Consider the following 17,970-nt stretch of genomic DNA (forward strand, 5'->3'; position numbering starts at 1 on the left):
AAACTCTTTTTGAACCATATGCTAAACCTAACAGGACGTCCGCCATTTTGATTTACTTTGGAATGTGTTGCCATTTTTTTGGGCCATTTCATAGGGGTCATATTTTAACAAACTCCTCCTACAGAGTTTATCAGATCATCTTCAAACTTGGTGTGATTCATCTTAAGATGTTGAAAATGAAAAGTTATTGAAAGTTTTTTATTTCGTCACACGCTGTTGTCGTGGCATGCACTTTTTGCAAAGGAAAAAAAATCTTATTAATGAAGCATTCCCAGTTGTACGAAGCAGCTAGAGCGACGAAAAATTGTAGACATATGTAACAGTCCAGGATGTACAAAAAAAGTCTCTTGGTGCCATGTGCTTAACCTAACAGGAAGTCCCCCAGGGGCCGGGCATCACATTTTGAGCTAAAAAACTCCTCTTTAACGAAGCATTCCCGGTTGTACGTTTCACCTAGCGCTATGATAATTTGCAGGCATACATAAGAGCCCATGATGTACAAAAAAGTCTCTTGGAACCATGTGCTAAACCAAACAGGAAGTCTGCCATTTTGATTTATGATGGGATTTGTTGCCATTTTTTGTGGCCTTTTTCAGAGGTCATATTTTAACGAACCCCTCCTATAAAATTTATCCGACTGTCTTCAAACTTGGTGTGTTTCATCTTAAGATGTTTAAGATGCAAAGAAATCGAAAGTTTTTTATTTTGTAACACGCTGTTGCCATAGCAATGCATTGTTTGTCAAGTGCTGCTTTTTTTTTTTTATACACATGAAAACTCATGAAACTTTGCAAACACATCAGACTTGTCATGAACATGAATTTTCAGAGATTTATTGTGCAATTTGCAATAAATAGCGCCCTCTAGACATTTTTATGAAGCATTTCCGATTGTATGATTATGCTAGACCTACAAAAAAGTATTATGTAGCCATTTGCCAAACCAAAGAGGAAGTCCGCTATTTTGATTTTATTTTGGGAATTATACATCATTTTTGGCCTTTTTCATTCAACTTTGCACAGACAAGGCATGGAAAAAACTAACATTTTAAATGGTCCTTGTTCCATGTAACAGTTGTCAAGTGCTGCTTTTTTTTTTTTTATACACATAAAAACTCATGAAACTTTGCAAACACATCAGACTTGTCATGAACATGAATTTTTAGAGATTTATTGTGCAATTTGCAATAAATAGCGCCCTCTAGACATTTTTATGAAGCATTTCCGATTGTATGATTATGCTAGACCTACAAAAAAGTATTATGTAGCCATTTGCCAAACCAAAGAGGAAGTCCGCTATTTTGATTTTATTTTGGGAATTATACATCATTTTTGGCCTTTTTCATTAAACTTTGCACAGACAAGGCATGGAAAAAACTAACATTTTAAATGGTCCTTGTTCCATGTAACAGTACCCCAACATGCCAGTACCCTGACGTGCAAGTAACCCAACGTTGTGCTCAATAGCGCCCTCTATGCATTTTTATGGAGCATTTCCAATTGTATGATTCAAGCGATACACAACTAAAGATGACTTGACCAAGATTTATGAAAACTGGGAGGCATACCTATTAGCTTAAGACCTACAAAAGGTATTCTGTAGCCGTATGCTAAACCGAAAAGTAAGTCCACCATTTTGAATTTATTTTGGGAATTGCACACCATATTTTGCGTTTTGATTAAACTTTGCACACACAAAGCTTGTCAAAAACATTTTAGATGGTCCTTGTCCTATTTGACAGTACCACAAAGTGCCAGTACCCCGACGTGCAAGTACCCCAACGTGGCCCGGGTTGTGAGGGCCCTTTATAGCTGCTCGCAGCTCTAGTTATTCTTCTTCTTCTTTTTCTTTGTTATTATTCTTTTCCGCAAACAACCACATTTTTGAGGCACTAAACATGAACGAAAACTCACCAAACTTTACACGCAGATCGGGCCTGGCGAAAAATTTGATATTTTAAAGTCGCCATACATGATAACAGAAAAATGGCTCTGTAGCGCCACCTACATAGGTTAAACGGATCCCTGTCCCGCTACGATTGTCCTATCGCTATGAAAATTGTGTGGCACCTGTAGCACATCCAGATGAACAAAAACCTCTTTGATATGTGTACCCTAAAATAGACAGGAAGTGAGGTATGAGTATTTGAATGTCCAATTTTGGCCCATTTTTGCACATTTACAGGGGTCATACTTTTGCCCGCTTCTCCTACACGGTTAACCCGATTGACTTCAAACTTGGGATGTACCATCTCAACACCTGGGACAACATCTTTGTGAAAAATGAAAAGTTTTTGATATACTATATGACGGCGGCGCCGCATCAAATTTAGAGTTTAAAAATTCTTACTTCACGAAGCATTGCCGGTTGTACGTTTAATCTAGAGCTACGAAAATTGGTACACATATGTAACAGGCTATGACCTACAAAAAACTCTTTTTGAACCATATGCTAAACCTAACAGGAAGTCCACCATTTTGATTTATTTTGGAACGTGTTGCCATTTTTTTGGCCATTTCATTGGGGTCTTATTTTAACGAACTCCTCCTACAGTGTTTATCCGATCATCTTCAAACTTGGTGTGATTCATCTTAAGATGTTGAAGATGAAAAGTTATTGAAAGCTTTGTATTTCGTCGCACGCTGTTGTCATGGCATGCACTGTTTGCAAAGGAAAAAAAATATCCTTAAAGAAGCATTCCCATTTATACGAAGCAGCTAGACCTACGAAAATTTGTAGACATATGTAACAGCCCAAGATGTACAAAAAAGTCTCTTGGTGCCATGTGCTAAACCCAACAGGAAGTCCCCCATGGGCCGGGCATCACATTTTGAGATAAAAAAAAACTCCTCTTTAACAAAGCATACCCGGCTATACGTTTCACCTAGAGTTACCAACATTTGTAGAGGTATATAACAGCCCTCGAGGTACAAAAAAACTCTTTTTGAACCATATGCTAAACCTAACAGGACGTCCGCCATTTTGATTTACTTTGGAATTTGTTGCCATTTTTTTTTGGCCATTTCATAGGGGTCATATTTTAACAAACTCCTCCTACAGAGTTTATCAGATCATCTTCAAACTTGGTGTGATTCATCTTAAGATGTTGAAAATGAAAAGTTATTGAAAGTTTTTTATTTCGTCACACGCTGTTGTCGTGGCATGCACTTTTTGCAAAGGAAAAAAAATCCTTCTTAATGAAGCATTCCCAGTTGTACGAAGCAGCTAGAGCGACGAAAAATTGTAGACATATGTAACAGCCCAGGATGTACAAAAAAGTCTCTTGGTGCCATGTGCTAAACCCAACAGGAAGTCCCCCAGGGGCCGGGCATCACATTTTGAGTTAAAAACCTCCTCTTTAACGAAGCATTCCCGGTTGTACGTTTCACCTAGCGCTATGATAATTTGCAGGCATACATAAGAGCCCACGATGTACAAAAAAGTCTCTTGGAACCATTTGTTAAACCAAACAGGAAGTCCGCCATTTTGATTTATGATGGGATTTGTTGCCATTTTTTGTGACCTTTTTCAGGGGTCATATTTTAACGAACCCCTCCTACAAAATTTATCCGACTGTCTTCAAACTTGGTGTGTTTCATCTTAAGATGTTTAAGATGCAAAGTAATCGAAAGTTTTTTATTTTGTAACACGCTGTTGCCATAGCAATGCATTGTTTGTCAAGTGCTGCTTTTTTTTTTTTTTTATACACATGAAAACTCATGAAACTTTGCAAACACATCAGACTTGTCATGAACATGAATTTTTAGAGATTTATTGTGCAATTTGCAATAAATAGCGCCCTCTAGACATTTTTATGAAGCATTTCCGATTGTATGATTATGCTAGACCTACAAAAAAGTATTATGTAGCCATTTGCCAAACCAAAGAGGAAGTCCGCTATTTTGATTTTATTTTGGGAATTATACATCATTTTTGGCCTTTTTCATTAAACTTTGCACAGACAAGGCATGGAAAAAACTAACATTTTAAATGGTCCTTGTTCCATGTAACAGTACCCCAACGTGCCAGTACCCTGACGTGCCAGTAACCCAACGTTGTGCTCAATAGCGCCCTCTATGCATTTGTATGGAGCATTTCCTATTGTATGATTCAAGCGATACACAACTAAAGATGACTTGACCTAGATTTGTGAAAACTGGGAGGCATACCTATTAGCTTAAGACCTACAAAAAGTATTCTGTAACCGTATGCTAAACCTAAAAGGAAGTCCGCCAATTTTTTTATTTTGGGAATTGCACACCATATTTTGTGTTTTGATTAAACTTTGCACACACAAGGCTTGTCAAAAACATTTTAGATGGTCGTTGTCCTATTTGACAGTACCCCGACGTGCAAGTACCCCAACGTGGCCCGGGTTGCGAGGGCCCTTTATAGCTGCTCGCAGCTCTAGTTCTTCTTCTTCTTCTTCTTTTTCTTTGTTATTATTCTTTTCCGCAAACAACCACATTTTTGAGGCACTAAACATGAACGAAAACTCACCAAACTTTACACGCAGATCGGGCCTGGCGAAAAATTTGATATTTTAAAGTCGCCATAGATGATAACAGAAAAATGGCTCTGTAGCGCCACCTACATAGGTTTTACGGATCCCTGTCCCGCTACGATTGTCCTATGGCTACGAAAATTGTGTGGCACCTGTAGCACATCCAGATGAACAAAAACCTCTTTGATATGTGTACCCTAAAATAGACAGGAAGTGAGGTATGAGTATTTGAATGTCCAATTTTGGCCCATTTTTGCACATTTACAGGGGTCATACTTTTGCCCGCTTCTCCTACACGGTAACCCGATTGACTTCAAACTTGGGCTGTACCATCTCAACACCTGGGACAACATCATGGTAAAAAATCTAAAGTTTTTGACATACTATATGACGGTGGCGGGGCATCAAATTTACAGTTTCAAAATTCTTACTTAACAAAGCATTGCCGGTGGTACGTTTAATTGAGAGCCACGAAAATTGGTACACATATGTAACAGACTATGATCTACAAAAAAGCCTGCAGAGGCATACATAAGAGCCCACGATGTACAAAAAAAAGTCTCTTGGAACCATCTGCTAAACCAAACACTGGTCCAAACACGACTGTCTTCAAACTTGGTGTGCTTCATCTTAAGATGTTTAAGATACAAAGTTATCGAAAGTTATTTATTTTGTCGCACGCCGTTTCATGGCGATGGATTGTTTGCCAAGTAAAATGCTGCTTTTTTTTTTTTTGGTCTAAACATGTGCAAAAACTCATGAAACTTTACACAGACATCAGGCTTGTCATAAGCATGAATATTTTAGAGTTTTCTTATTAAATTTGCAATAAATGCTTCAATAGCGCCCTCTAGACATTTTTATGAAGTCTTTCCGATTATATGATTCAGCTAGATGTGTGAATATTGGCAGGCATGCCTAATATATTCAAAAAGTATTCTATATAGGCATGTACCAATCCATTTTGATTTTATTTTGTTAATTGTGCATCATTTTTGGCCTTTCCATGAAACTTTACAAACACAAAGCATGGCAAAAACGTTTAAAATTTAGATGGTTTCCTATTTGACAGTACCCCAACATGCCAGTACCCCGACGTGCAAATACCCCAACGTGGCCCGGGTTGCGAGGGCCCTTTATAGCTGCTCGCAGCTCTAGTTATTATTATTATTATTCTCCGCAAACGATCGCATTTTTGAGACACTAAACGTGAACGAAAACTCACCAAACTTTACACACACGTCAGGCCTGGCGAAAAATTTGATATTTTAAAGTCGCCATACATGATAACAGAAAAATGGCTCCTTAGCGCCCCCTACATAGGTTAAACGGATCCCAGGTCCGCTACGATTGTCCTACGGCTATGAAAATTTTGTGGCACCTGTAGCACATCCAGATGAACAAAAACCTCTTTCATGTGTGTACCCTAAAATAGACAGGAAGTGAGGTATGATCATTTGAATGTCCAATTTTGGCCCATTTTTTGCACATTTACAAGGGTCATACTTTTGCCCACTTCTCCTAAACGGCTAACCCGATTGAGTTCAAACTTGGGATGTACCATCTCAACACCTGGGACAACACCATGGTAAAAAATCTAAAGTTTTTGACATACTATAAGACGGCGGCGGGGCATCAAATTTAGGGTTTCAAAATTCTTACTTAACGTAGTATTGCCGGTTGTACGTTTAACCTAGAGCTACGAAAATTGGTACACATATGTAACAGACTATGATCTACAAAAAAGTCTGTTGGTGCCATATGCTAAACCCAACAGGAAGTCCGCCAGAGGCGGGGCATCTAATTTTGCGTTTCAAAATTCTTAATTAAAGAAGCATTCCCGGCTGTACGTTTCACCTAGAGTTACCAAAATTTGAAGACATATGTAACAGCCCTCAAGGTACAAAAAAAAACTTTTTTTAACCATATGCTAAACCGAACAGGAAGTCCGCCATTTTGATTTACTTTGGAACGTGTTGCCATTTTTTGGGCCATTTCATAGGGGTCTTATTTTAACGAACTCCTCCTACAGAGTTTATCCGATCATCTCCAAACTTGGTGTGATTCATCTTAAGATGTTGAAGATGAAAAGTTATTGAAAGCTTTTTATTTCGTTGCACGCTGTTGCCGTGGCATGCACAGTTTGCAAAGGAAAAAATTCCTTCTTAATGAAGCATTCTCAGTTGTACGAAGCAGCTCGAGCTACGAAAATTTGGAGACAAATGTAACAGCCCACGATGTACAAAAAAGGCTCCTGGTGCCATGTGCTAAACCCAACAGGAAGTCCCGTAGGGGCCGGGCATCACATTTTGAGCTAAAAAACTCATAGGAGACAATTAAAAATAAGGGCAATTAAGATGATAGTACCAGCATTCATGACATATGATGCATGTGAAATTGAAGGAAATACTGTAGCCTCAACAGTTTTGGCTGAAAATGTTTAGTTCATTTTAAAATGGAACCAAAAACTATTCACTATGCTGCTTAGCTGCACTATCAGTACTATTAAAGTATCTATAAATACAAAAGAAATGTTTGTAAACATATTTCCCTCTTATCAGGCAACAAGTTTTTGTGTAGAAATTACTGGGAAAAGCACTATGCTCAAGAGACTTAAACACAAGTGTAGATTATTTAACCTTTATATGAAACATTCTATATAGCGTTTCAAGTATGTATGTACAGTAATTTAAAAGTATTAATATTACAGTATTTTCCGCACTATAAGTGTTATGGGTGGGGGTGTGGTGGATGGACCCAGAGGCGGAAAAACCAGGCAGGGAGAAGGATGACAGTAACTAGAGTAACTTTGACGGGCTGAAACGTGGGTAGACTTGGCGTGACGAACGGGGGAAGAACTGGCGTGACGAACGGGGGCAGAACTGGCATGACGAACCTGGACAGATGAGGAATGACGAACATGGACTGACTTAGCGTGGACAGATGGAGACTTGGCGTGGACAGATGGAGACTTGGCGTGGACAGATGGAGACTTGGCGTGGACAGATGCGGAGACTTGGCGTGGACAGATGCGGAGACTTGGCGTGGACAGATGCGGAGACTTGGCGTGGACAGATGCGGAGACTTGGCGTGGACAGATGCGGAGACTTGGCGTGGACAGATGCGGAGACTTGGCGTGGACAGATGCGGAGACTTGGCGTGGACAGATGCGGAGACTTGGCGTGGACAGATGCGGAGACTTGGCGTGGACAGATGCGGAGACTTGGCGTGGACAGATGCGGAGACTTGGCGTGGACAGAATGCGGAGACTTGGCATGGCGAGATGCTGATACTTGGCGTGGCGAGATGCTGATACTTGCCGTGGCGAGATGCTGATACTTGCCGTGGCGAGATGCTGATACTTGGCGTGGCGAGATGCTGATACTTGGCGTGGCGAGATGCTGATACTTGGCGTGGCGAGATGCTGATACTTGGCGTGGCGAGATGCTGATACTTGGCATGGCGAGATGCTGATACTAGGCGTGGCGAGATGCTGATACTTGGCGTGGCGAGATGCTGATACTTGGCGTGGCGAGATGCTGATACTTGGCGTGGCATGGAGGACTCGGAAGACTTGACGTGGCGTGGAGGACTCGAAAGACTTGACGTGGCGCGGATGACTCGAAAGACTTGGCGTGGCGCGGATGACTCGAAAGACTTGGCGTAGCGCGGATGACTCGAAAGACTTGGCGTGGATGACTCGAAAGACTTGGTGTGGATGACTCGAAAGACTTGGTGTGGATGACTCGAAAGACTTGGCATGACTTTAAGACACCATACAAACATGCAACGTATAACATCAAACATTCAACATGCAATGCTCCCACACCTGCGTGAGACAAACACCACTCCCTTATACCAACACTAATGACACTAACAGGAGACACCTGGGAGACACAGCAGGCAGAGGGCACTAATTAGGTCACACAAACGGGGAGGGAAGGCACACACAGGTGGACAAGGTTAACAGTGACGAGACTAGGGGAGACAAAATTGGACAAAAGACAACAAACACTCCAAAAACCAAACTCAAACCCAACCACCCAACACAGAAACATGACAATAAGGCGCAACTAAAAGCCTTAAATTTTTTCAAAAGCTGACCATGCGTCTTATAATCCAGTGCGCCTTATATATGGATCAATATTGAGCCACAACAGGTCTCGCTGTCAAGACGCTATAGGTGACCCTGCACGATCGGTGACTACCTCAGAGAAAATAATAAAACAGTTGTTTATTCATTTTGGGAGTGAATGATGAATGGAGTTGTCAGAAAGCTAGTTTGTAATCTATTAATAACGTTTGACTGACCTATCTGACTGTTTTGTTGACATTCCCTTTAGCGCAGCACCATCTAATGGATGCATAACGTAACCCCAGCTACAAAATTAAAATGAGGGAGGCATTTGGAGGTGGGGGGGTAGAACTAAGATTAGGAGGAATATATATATTTTGCACTGTAATAAATAGTACTGTATATTGTAATGAACTGGGTTATGTGTGTTTTATTATATATTATTGCTATTGAAGGGTTGTGGCAAAGACGTCACGTTCTGTTCGTCATTGAGTGCTCGTATTTCCATGTTCTTTCTGTACCTTTTAGGCGGGGAGGGAATATGACATGTTTCTCTGGGTTCAAGGGTAAGGGGTAGATAGTGATGATAAACATGAAAGGGAGTAGCTTCCTGCCAGTTATGTAACTAGACAGTTTTGTTGCAGAGTCAAGTGAGTAAGTAATTAAGTAAGTAAGTAAGTAAGTAAATGACATGACTTGCCTTCGTCTCATCATTTACTGCATCTCCATAATATGACGGGCATGGTCCCGTTGACCACTGCCGAGTCAGATTTATTCAAACTAATGAACTAGTGGGAAACTAATTAGCAACTCTAACTGATGACAAACACTGGACATGATTTTAATTTGATCTCTGACTTAGTCAACAACTGCCACAAATACACAGTGTGCCAAATGAGTTCTAAAATGAAAAACCTGACCTGCAGTGCAACATGCCGGTACTTAACAGTGTACACTTGCACAATCACCAAGGCTGTAAGGACATCCAGTCAGTCAGCGTATCTAAGCATGACTGACAAACGACAGGAGATGGGCACTGAGGGCAGTGGAGCGAGAAGAGTTTTTTTTCCGCCTCTAATATAACAATTTAATTGGATTTGTTCATATGCAGAGAAGCTACTTGTAAGGATTAGCATATCAATGCATTCATACAAATTATATTTTCAAGTGCATTGAGCACTAAGCAGTACAAAATTAATTCCGTATGATACGACCCAAGGCTTGGTGCATCATTTTCCCTGCACAAAAGACACCCTGATTGACACCAATGTCAGCGATGGTAGTTTTACTTGCACACTATTTTAATATAAGACATAGAGTACATTTTACACAAACCTGGAAAACACGCAGTTTAACATGATCACTATTTTTTAAAGATTTTCTAACGCTAGTCAAAAAGTACTTTCATGATAAATGTCATAGAAAATATAGTGCATCAAAGTATTCAGTGCACTTTTCCTATATGAAAAGGGTCCTTGTGCCAAAAAACAAAAAAACAAAATTTTGATAATATATTCAAATTCTGCACTTAATTTCCTTAAAACGATATGTAATACATGGATGTAGTTAAAAAAAATTGACAAAGTTATATCAGTTTTAATATTGGAAGGTTGAAATCCCTAGTTTTGAGAAAAAGGGGTTTAAAGTTTTGGTACTTGCATCTTTCAAATGTCCATAGCAACCAGAACCTGAGGAAAAATATATTAATCTGAAATTTTAAAGACCTTTTAAAATATCAGTGGAAAGTCAATTCCAATAGCAGGCAAGGCCATCGTCCGAGATTTTAACCCTTTCAAAGTTTTGGAAGTTTGACCTCTCAAGAGATGAAATCAGCCTCAACTTTGAAGATCACATTCAGCTGACAATTCATCTTCTGAGGCATCAGCCAAAGTTTGCTTATTTTACTGTCACTCCTTGTGGTATTTTCTTACTTAAATGAGGTCATATTACCACAGTGGGAAATTTGATTTAATAATTTTGTGTCAAAGCATTATTTGCCATTTGATGTGGCCCGTGATAAGTGCTTTATTGATAACTTATGGATATGACATCTCAAATGCTTTTGGTCACATGAAGAAAATGAAAATGTGATGGTTTAATCCCCCCCTCCAACCACTTCTCCGCCTTATTCGGGTTTTTAAAAACCCTTTTTAAAAACCCAAATAAGACCATATTCTGGTTATTGCGCGTGTTTACATGGCCTTTCAAAACTCGAATATTGCCAATATTCGGGTTTTAAAACGGTTATTGCCTGTATGTAAACATAGTCATAAAAGTTCAAAATCACCAAACTCTTCCCTAGAACTGATTGCCTCTCTAAACTGATGATTGGAAAAGAATGCCTTTAGCCAGGAAGGTGACCAAGAACACGATGGTCACTGTCAGAGCTACAGCATTCCTCTGTTGAAAGCGGAGAACCAACCATGAATGACAGACATTTCTGCAATCCACCAATCCGGCCTGTGTGTTAGCCTTAGTAAAAGGAACATGGCAGAAAGGGTGCACGTTGAGACGGTATATTCAATATAATGTATGAATTCATCCAACTTTGGTAAACATATTTTTATCCCCTTCAATACACACTGGTCAGTGTGACAGAAACGTCATAAATGTATGGGGAATCTCAAGATTAAGTGGGAAAAAAAAAACCCGGTGAATAAAGTATGTTTAAATCGTTATGCCCGCATCCCCTCACTGCTTATTTTGGAGAATGCATGTTGTACATTGTTCTGCGGAGCAACTGCTAACCTACGAGATGCGGCTGCAAAGGTAACATTGCTAAACATGATGCAGAGACAAAAGTTGGCAATATTTCGGGTGTCTACATTGGTCACTAATCATCACCTCACTGGGAGTGAAAAGCTTCACTTCTATAAGTATCATTATCACGAAGGGAGAGCGACAACAACAAACTGGTGAAGCCATACTAATGCTAACTAAGCTATCGAAATGCAATCAGAAATGACTAAAATAAGTGCTTGTGTGATCCAGTCCACTTGTCACATTGGGTCTGGCTGCTATCGCGTTGCAGCAGTGAGTAAGCAAGTTTGAACAGCAAAATATCGAGAAACTTAAGTAACTGGACTAAAATAAAAATAAGCATAAGGAAAGATACACAGCCGCTGGAAATGAAGTCGTAACATCACCGCACGTCAGCTGAGAGGAGTATAGGGCAGAACCTTTATTATTAGTCACGCATTGGAGTATTTTTCATTGTTGCAGCAGCAATATTGAATGCAGGAAATTAAAATAATAGCATTTCCTGCCTGGCAAAGTTGGGCACATTTTGAGCGTCTATCATTCGGCAATCGTCAACAGTCAGGGCACCCTTCCGCCATCGTCCATCCGTCAATATTTCAAGATAATCGGTGTAACAACTATTGCCTATGGCCCAGTCTACTCTCTAATTTTTTTTTAAGTTTGCTTCTTCTAAATCAAATTCTCTGCAGTTGCATAAATATTCCACTGCCCAGACAGGATCTAAGCTTGGTTAGCTCTGCAGGTGGTCACCCAACCACCAACAAAGCTCTTTTGAAGCCGCTGACCAGGTGACAAAGGAATTTATGCGTCTGCCGAAGGAGTGTATTCAAGCCCGTCTTCCCAGAGCCCGAACAAATGACTCCAATGGTTTGGAATACACAAACGACTGATCAAAGGAATGTTCATGACTTCTTATCAATCACAAAGGATATTCTGGCGTCTCGCCCTTCCAAACTGGCACTCCTGGAACGTCTAGACGGAGCAACAGCACCGTCAAGTGGTGAAACTTCGAACTATCCTTAGTGACAATTCATATAAGTAACCGCATTTCACACATTTATACCATGATAATTCTTGACAGACAACTGAACTACGAATGATTCATGTTATGTCTTTGTGTGTATGAACATCCTATTTCATTTGTACTCCCTAAAGAATGAAAGATAATCAATATCTCTCAGTTCAGTCAGATTAGACAAGTAGAAGTTACCTCACAAGTTAGTTTATGATGCATTAATTACGATGTGTGTTAAACGGGTTGTGTGGGAAAACTGATTTGCCAGACTGACCAAATTTAATGCCAAATTATTAATCCCTTTAATATTTTTTTTTTTTAAAGTCTGCGCGAGCAAACAGAAGGGTGTGCCACCACCTACTGAAGCCCTGCCCATAGACTTTAAAAAGACGAGGGGACCCCTCGCTCTGCCTCTTCCTCTTCCAAAAACTCTCTTCCAACATCATCATCCTCAGGCTAACTACCTGCAAGTTTCCCAGCCTGCTGCAACTCTTTGTTCCAAGAAACTTGCTAAACACGTGGCCCCTTTTGTCCCTGGCAGCAACCGTTTCCACGAGAGCAGAATACTCGCTCCACGCCACGCCAAAGCAGGTGCAAACTACAACGCTGACCCCAAAGACTCTTTTACTCCTTTTTTCTTTTTTCACCATCGGTGATTGCCCGCCAGCGGCGACATTCGCGGCCCCGGGGTACACTTGCAACGTACCGCCGGACTCAAGGTTGCGCACCTAAGCCGCTCAGCACCTCGATCACCTGCTATTCGGTGGCGCCCCGCCGCGATGCCAGCTCACCTCCAACGGCTGGCCTTCCCCGTACGCAGGCGCGTAGCGGACCGAGCTCCAACACCTGGAGTCGGACAGCTGTCCGGCAGAACCAACCTCGCCGGAGAATCAACCTCGCCGAGTCGCCAACCAATCAAGGGACGAGCCGCGCAACGTCAGCCCCCGAGCGGCTTCCTTGCCCACCTGTGGAATAGCCCCTTTTTTTATTTTCTTGCCTTTTTCAACGAACATTGACTATTTTTCCCCCTTTCAAAAGACCGCCGTTTCTGTTCGCTTCGACGCAACACCTATTCTCGTAAGTCCACGTTCCCCAAACTGGTACCACTGCGTGCAACTTACGTTTGAAACATATCACAAATCTGGCAGGTCAAATTTCTCTTTTCCCTGTTTCCTTATTCATTCGCATTCCTTCCTTATTTTCGTTAGCTTTATTTTATTTCTTTTCTTCTGACGGTAGAATAGTTATATAGGCAGTGTTTTGATTCTGTAGTGTAGCAATCGTGAATAAATGTATGTTTTATTAACTCTATTCCGCCTAAGTCATCTGTGTTTCCGAGTGGATTATTATTCTTTTGTTAGTACAACAAACCACTGAATATCGAGTGTGGCGACTTTAGATTATAAATGACTGATGAAAGAAGGATTTTGGTCGTTGTTTGCTCCTGTTAACCCAAAGCAAAACCAACGTGGTGCCCCTAGAGGTTATCGAGGTAAATATAATTTACCTCTGTAACGTCCAGATTATTAATTCGTCCAAAAGACGACCCAATTATTGCTACATCGGTCATTTGTCATTCCTTCAGCTAAGTGGGTGTCCATCATGGCATTCGTCGCCAAGTGACGGACCTTCCGTCAATATTGACGCAATACCAACTTTTTTTTCCCAAACCTAACATTAACGTCAGGCTCGCATGGAACTCCATGCGTAAGGTATTACTGACACCTATTTGTAGAAACAGAGCACTGCTAAACATGCTTCAAAAACCATTGTTTGAGACCAATTACCGTCATGGTTTCCTTAAAAATAATTCCAAACATATTAAAACCACAAGCAGGAACATATCTAGGTAAAATGCAGGTTTTATAACTGAAGAAGTTAGCCATTGTGCTTTGTAGAAATGGTTTCAATTGATGTGCCATCAATTGAGGTGTGTAAAAGGGAGATGAGTGATTGGCTGTTCGCAAATGAAGCTCTCCACTGGTCAATGACATCATGCTACGGCAACTCCAATCAGACAAACTGCATTACACCATATTAAATAAAAGTGATGTAGTTTATTAGTTCAATTTGTTCACTGAATTCACCTGGAACCTTTGTCTCCATGTCGTAAAAAAATAATGACAATTAACTGGACTTTGATTTGTGTTTTGATATTTTTTAATGGAAAAAAAAAAGAAGATACACATGGCAGGTTACTGGAGGGAGAAAAAAAAAACTGGCTTGCATTTCCCGTCTAATAGCCAATCACAGCGATTGTCACCAACATCCAATGTGCATACGAAACAAAATGACGGAAAAATCTCTTAATACTTAACCATTTTAATCAATGCTTTTTACTTTATATTTGTTCCCGCTTGCACCATGAAAGTGTTAGCAAGATTGTGTACACGTATTTCACTTCAAGCATTTCACTTAATTAAATCATGACTGTGGACCGCTCAACAAACAATTACCTCCCTGCCATGTTCCTTACTTGTCATGACGATGAGTGGATTAAAAAAATAAAAATAAAAAATCGTTAGTGACAGCACTGCATGATTGCAATGGCGTTCACTGTTATTCCCGACAGCTTGAGAGACATTCAAAGTCTTTTTATTAAAAATACACAGTGGATACGAGTTTGTTGTAGCATTTTATTAATCAGAATAGCTCTTGCGCAGTCCCAGGAAAGAAGCAGCAGTAATTTGCTGTGAGTCAAAAGATGTGGGCATCCGTCAATGTTCCGTCAATCGTCAATCCGTCACCAAAACGGGATGTCCGTCGTTGACGGATTGCCAAATTTATTGGCGGATTAACGATTACATTGATGGACAGAAACCCCCTTCCGTCTAGGCATGTCATAATAAGAAATTTTGCTTGCCGATAAATTGCCCCAGAAGTTATTGCGATAAACAATAATATTGCGGTTTTCATATCATTTTCTGTCCTTTTCTTCTTTTAGGAACAACCCATCAAGTTTAGCACATAGTGTTCATTCACGTGTCTTAATTTAGTTCGTCTACTGGAATTGCTATCACTGTTTCTCGTGCCCTACTTGATAGCGCTAAAGCCACTGCAAGGGCTTGCTTTTTCCTGTCTAGGGATGCACGATAATGCTATTTTCAACCAATACCGATAAACCAATAAAAAATTTAGAAGTGCCGATGTTGATAACCGATAAGCTGATAATTGTTTGCAAAATTTGAATACAAATATACTTTAGAGTCCTACTATAAATGTAACAAATACGATGAAACATTGTATAAACCTTGCACAATGTTTCAATGTATGTAAAGCACCATGAAGCTGATTTTTATTGATATGAGCCACAACCACAACAGATGGACCAACATGGCATGTCTATAATTATTACTGAATTTCTTTATTATCTGGTTTATCTGTGTGAAATCCAATTGCCGATAATTATCAGCAGATTTCTCTATTCTCTGGTTTACTGTGTGACATCCAATTGCCGATAATTATCAGCCACCGATATTATCGTGCATCCCTACTCCTGTCCAAATTCCGACCTCGTTTTTCCAGTTTTCGTAGGGTTTTCCTTATTCAAATGGTGGTGGAACTCTGTAGTTGCTCACCGTCCTCTGCTACCAAAGTTAGATGGAATAAGAACTCCACTTTTGTTGCACGTTTGGTCTACTTTATACCATTAAGCTCTGCTTCCACCACCGTTACAACAGTCAAACACTTGCTCTCCCCCCAGAGCCTCCTTGACATAACCTTACGGTGTGGCATGTGATTGTTTTTAAATTGAACAACACATATATACTTGCAGTATGAAGTAGATTTGAGGGGGTTGGGGGGGGTGCGGGTTCTTAATACATGTGCATAAATTTTAAATGGTTTTCATGTTTCTATTATGAAGTGCTATTTAGAGAAAAAAAAAACTTTTTTGCTATTTTAGAATTAGGGCCTCGGCAAACGGGAGACAACAAGCGACAGCGAATTATGTATCAGCAATATTGAAACAATAAAAGGCTTGCAATATTTCAGTTGATTTGTAATGAATCCAGAGTGTATGGCATTTTTGCTTATTTAATTGCATGACAGAAAATAATGGACTTTATCACAAAATTCAAATTTTCTGAGACAGTCCTGTATGTTATGTAGGTTTAATCCACTTAAAAAAAAATAGATACAACTACATTAAAGCACTTTTCAAAACCTAAATTTGCATTTAGAATCATTTAAAAATATTTTTAAAATTACAAGAATGTTATCCATTAGCCTATATATTGTCAGTGTTACTCGTATACTGTAGCATGGGAGCTTAAATTTTTAATCACCAGTTAGCATTTACCTGGCTCCAGTCGGCGAAGAAGTTGTCCCGAAAAATCTTTTTGGTTGTGTATTCATGATCTAACATCTGAGCAAAGAACACAGCCACCTCCTCAGCTGCCAGGCTCAGCTTCACTGAATTTCCTGTGCGCAAATACAAGCAAAACATTGTGCTGTGATGATTTTGGAACATAGCAAGATGACTCATTGTATTTAATGTAGTTTTTTTTTTTTTTTATTATTATTATAAACAACTTCCACGCCCTTTAATTCACTTTGACAAGCACTACTAACGCAATGGATAAGAATAAAGGATCAAAATTTATCTTGCGACGAAAGCCCAAAATCTCGAAAGCCCAAAATCTCCAAAGTCCTACCAGACTAATCACTTAATTTAGACACGAGGGCTCTGGGACAAGAACAAAGATCAGCAATCAGCATTCAAAACACACTACAAACTACAACATGCACCCAAGGCAAATCTAGATTAAACCAACTACCTACAGAGTGCCCTCTAGCTAGGCAGATAGACAAACACACATATAAAAAACTATTATCAATCACAGTTTGACCCAATAATGCCTGAACCTGAATGTATTTACAATATGACTTCTGGTACTAATAATCTAATCTTTCCAGAAGATTATTCAGATTCAAATTATTAGGAAAGCACAATAATGTCCGCTATTTTTTTCTGTTTTGTTGTAAACTACAATTATATCTGTTGTTGCAGCCTAAAAGAGTAAGGGTCATAAGCTTGTCTGATGATGCCCAGTTTATGAATTATCATGTGGTATGATCAAAATGACATAACCAATTTGGGAACCAATACAGTGGTGCCTCACTACTTTGAGGTTCACTTATCGCATATTCACTGTATCACGGATTGGTATTTGGACCCAAAATTCATATATTACGGAGTTGTACCTCGATATTTCATAGTTTTTTTCAGAGATAATTACCACAAAAATCCTTATCTGTCAATGACCCCCAAAAAAAGTAATAAATTATATATTTTGTGGTTGCGGATCTGTTTTGCGGTTGTGGATCTGTATCCGTCTTGTGTTGGTGGGGGTCCTCCGCTCAACCGATGATAGAAGCATTTTCATTGGTCAATCGCTGCAACAACGTTCATTGGTCAGCGAGGAATGGGGGTGCGACAATGTCCGTCTGACTCTTGCTGGCTCCTTCTACAGTCGCCGCAAGGATTGCGGTAAATATTGTCCCCATTACTCAGATTCCCCCACTTTTTCAACTTGACTTGTACAGTAAACAACAAACAATATAACAGTCACAGAATTTTCAGGAATTTAATCTCTACTTCAAACATCCAAGACG

The 17,970-nt window shown here is 39.9% G+C and overlaps 1 protein-coding gene across 9 annotated transcripts in view; it reads right to left on the reverse strand.

Annotated features, from left to right (window-relative positions):
- Positions 1–17,970, reverse strand: part of LOC144015506 (DNA topoisomerase I, mitochondrial) — an 82,331-nt gene that overhangs the window by 27,053 nt on the left and 37,308 nt on the right. For all 9 annotated transcript variants that reach the window (XM_077515559.1, XM_077515558.1, XM_077515557.1 and 6 more), the window contains one exon: positions 16,655–16,776. In XM_077515559.1, the coding sequence (XP_077371685.1) occupies positions 16,655–16,776 (122 nt within the window). The remainder of the gene's footprint in view (positions 1–16,654; positions 16,777–17,970) is intronic.

This window comes from Festucalex cinctus, chromosome 3 (genome assembly GCF_051991245.1).
Source record: "Festucalex cinctus isolate MCC-2025b chromosome 3, RoL_Fcin_1.0, whole genome shotgun sequence".
Classification (NCBI taxonomy): domain Eukaryota; kingdom Metazoa; phylum Chordata; class Actinopteri; order Syngnathiformes; family Syngnathidae; genus Festucalex; species Festucalex cinctus.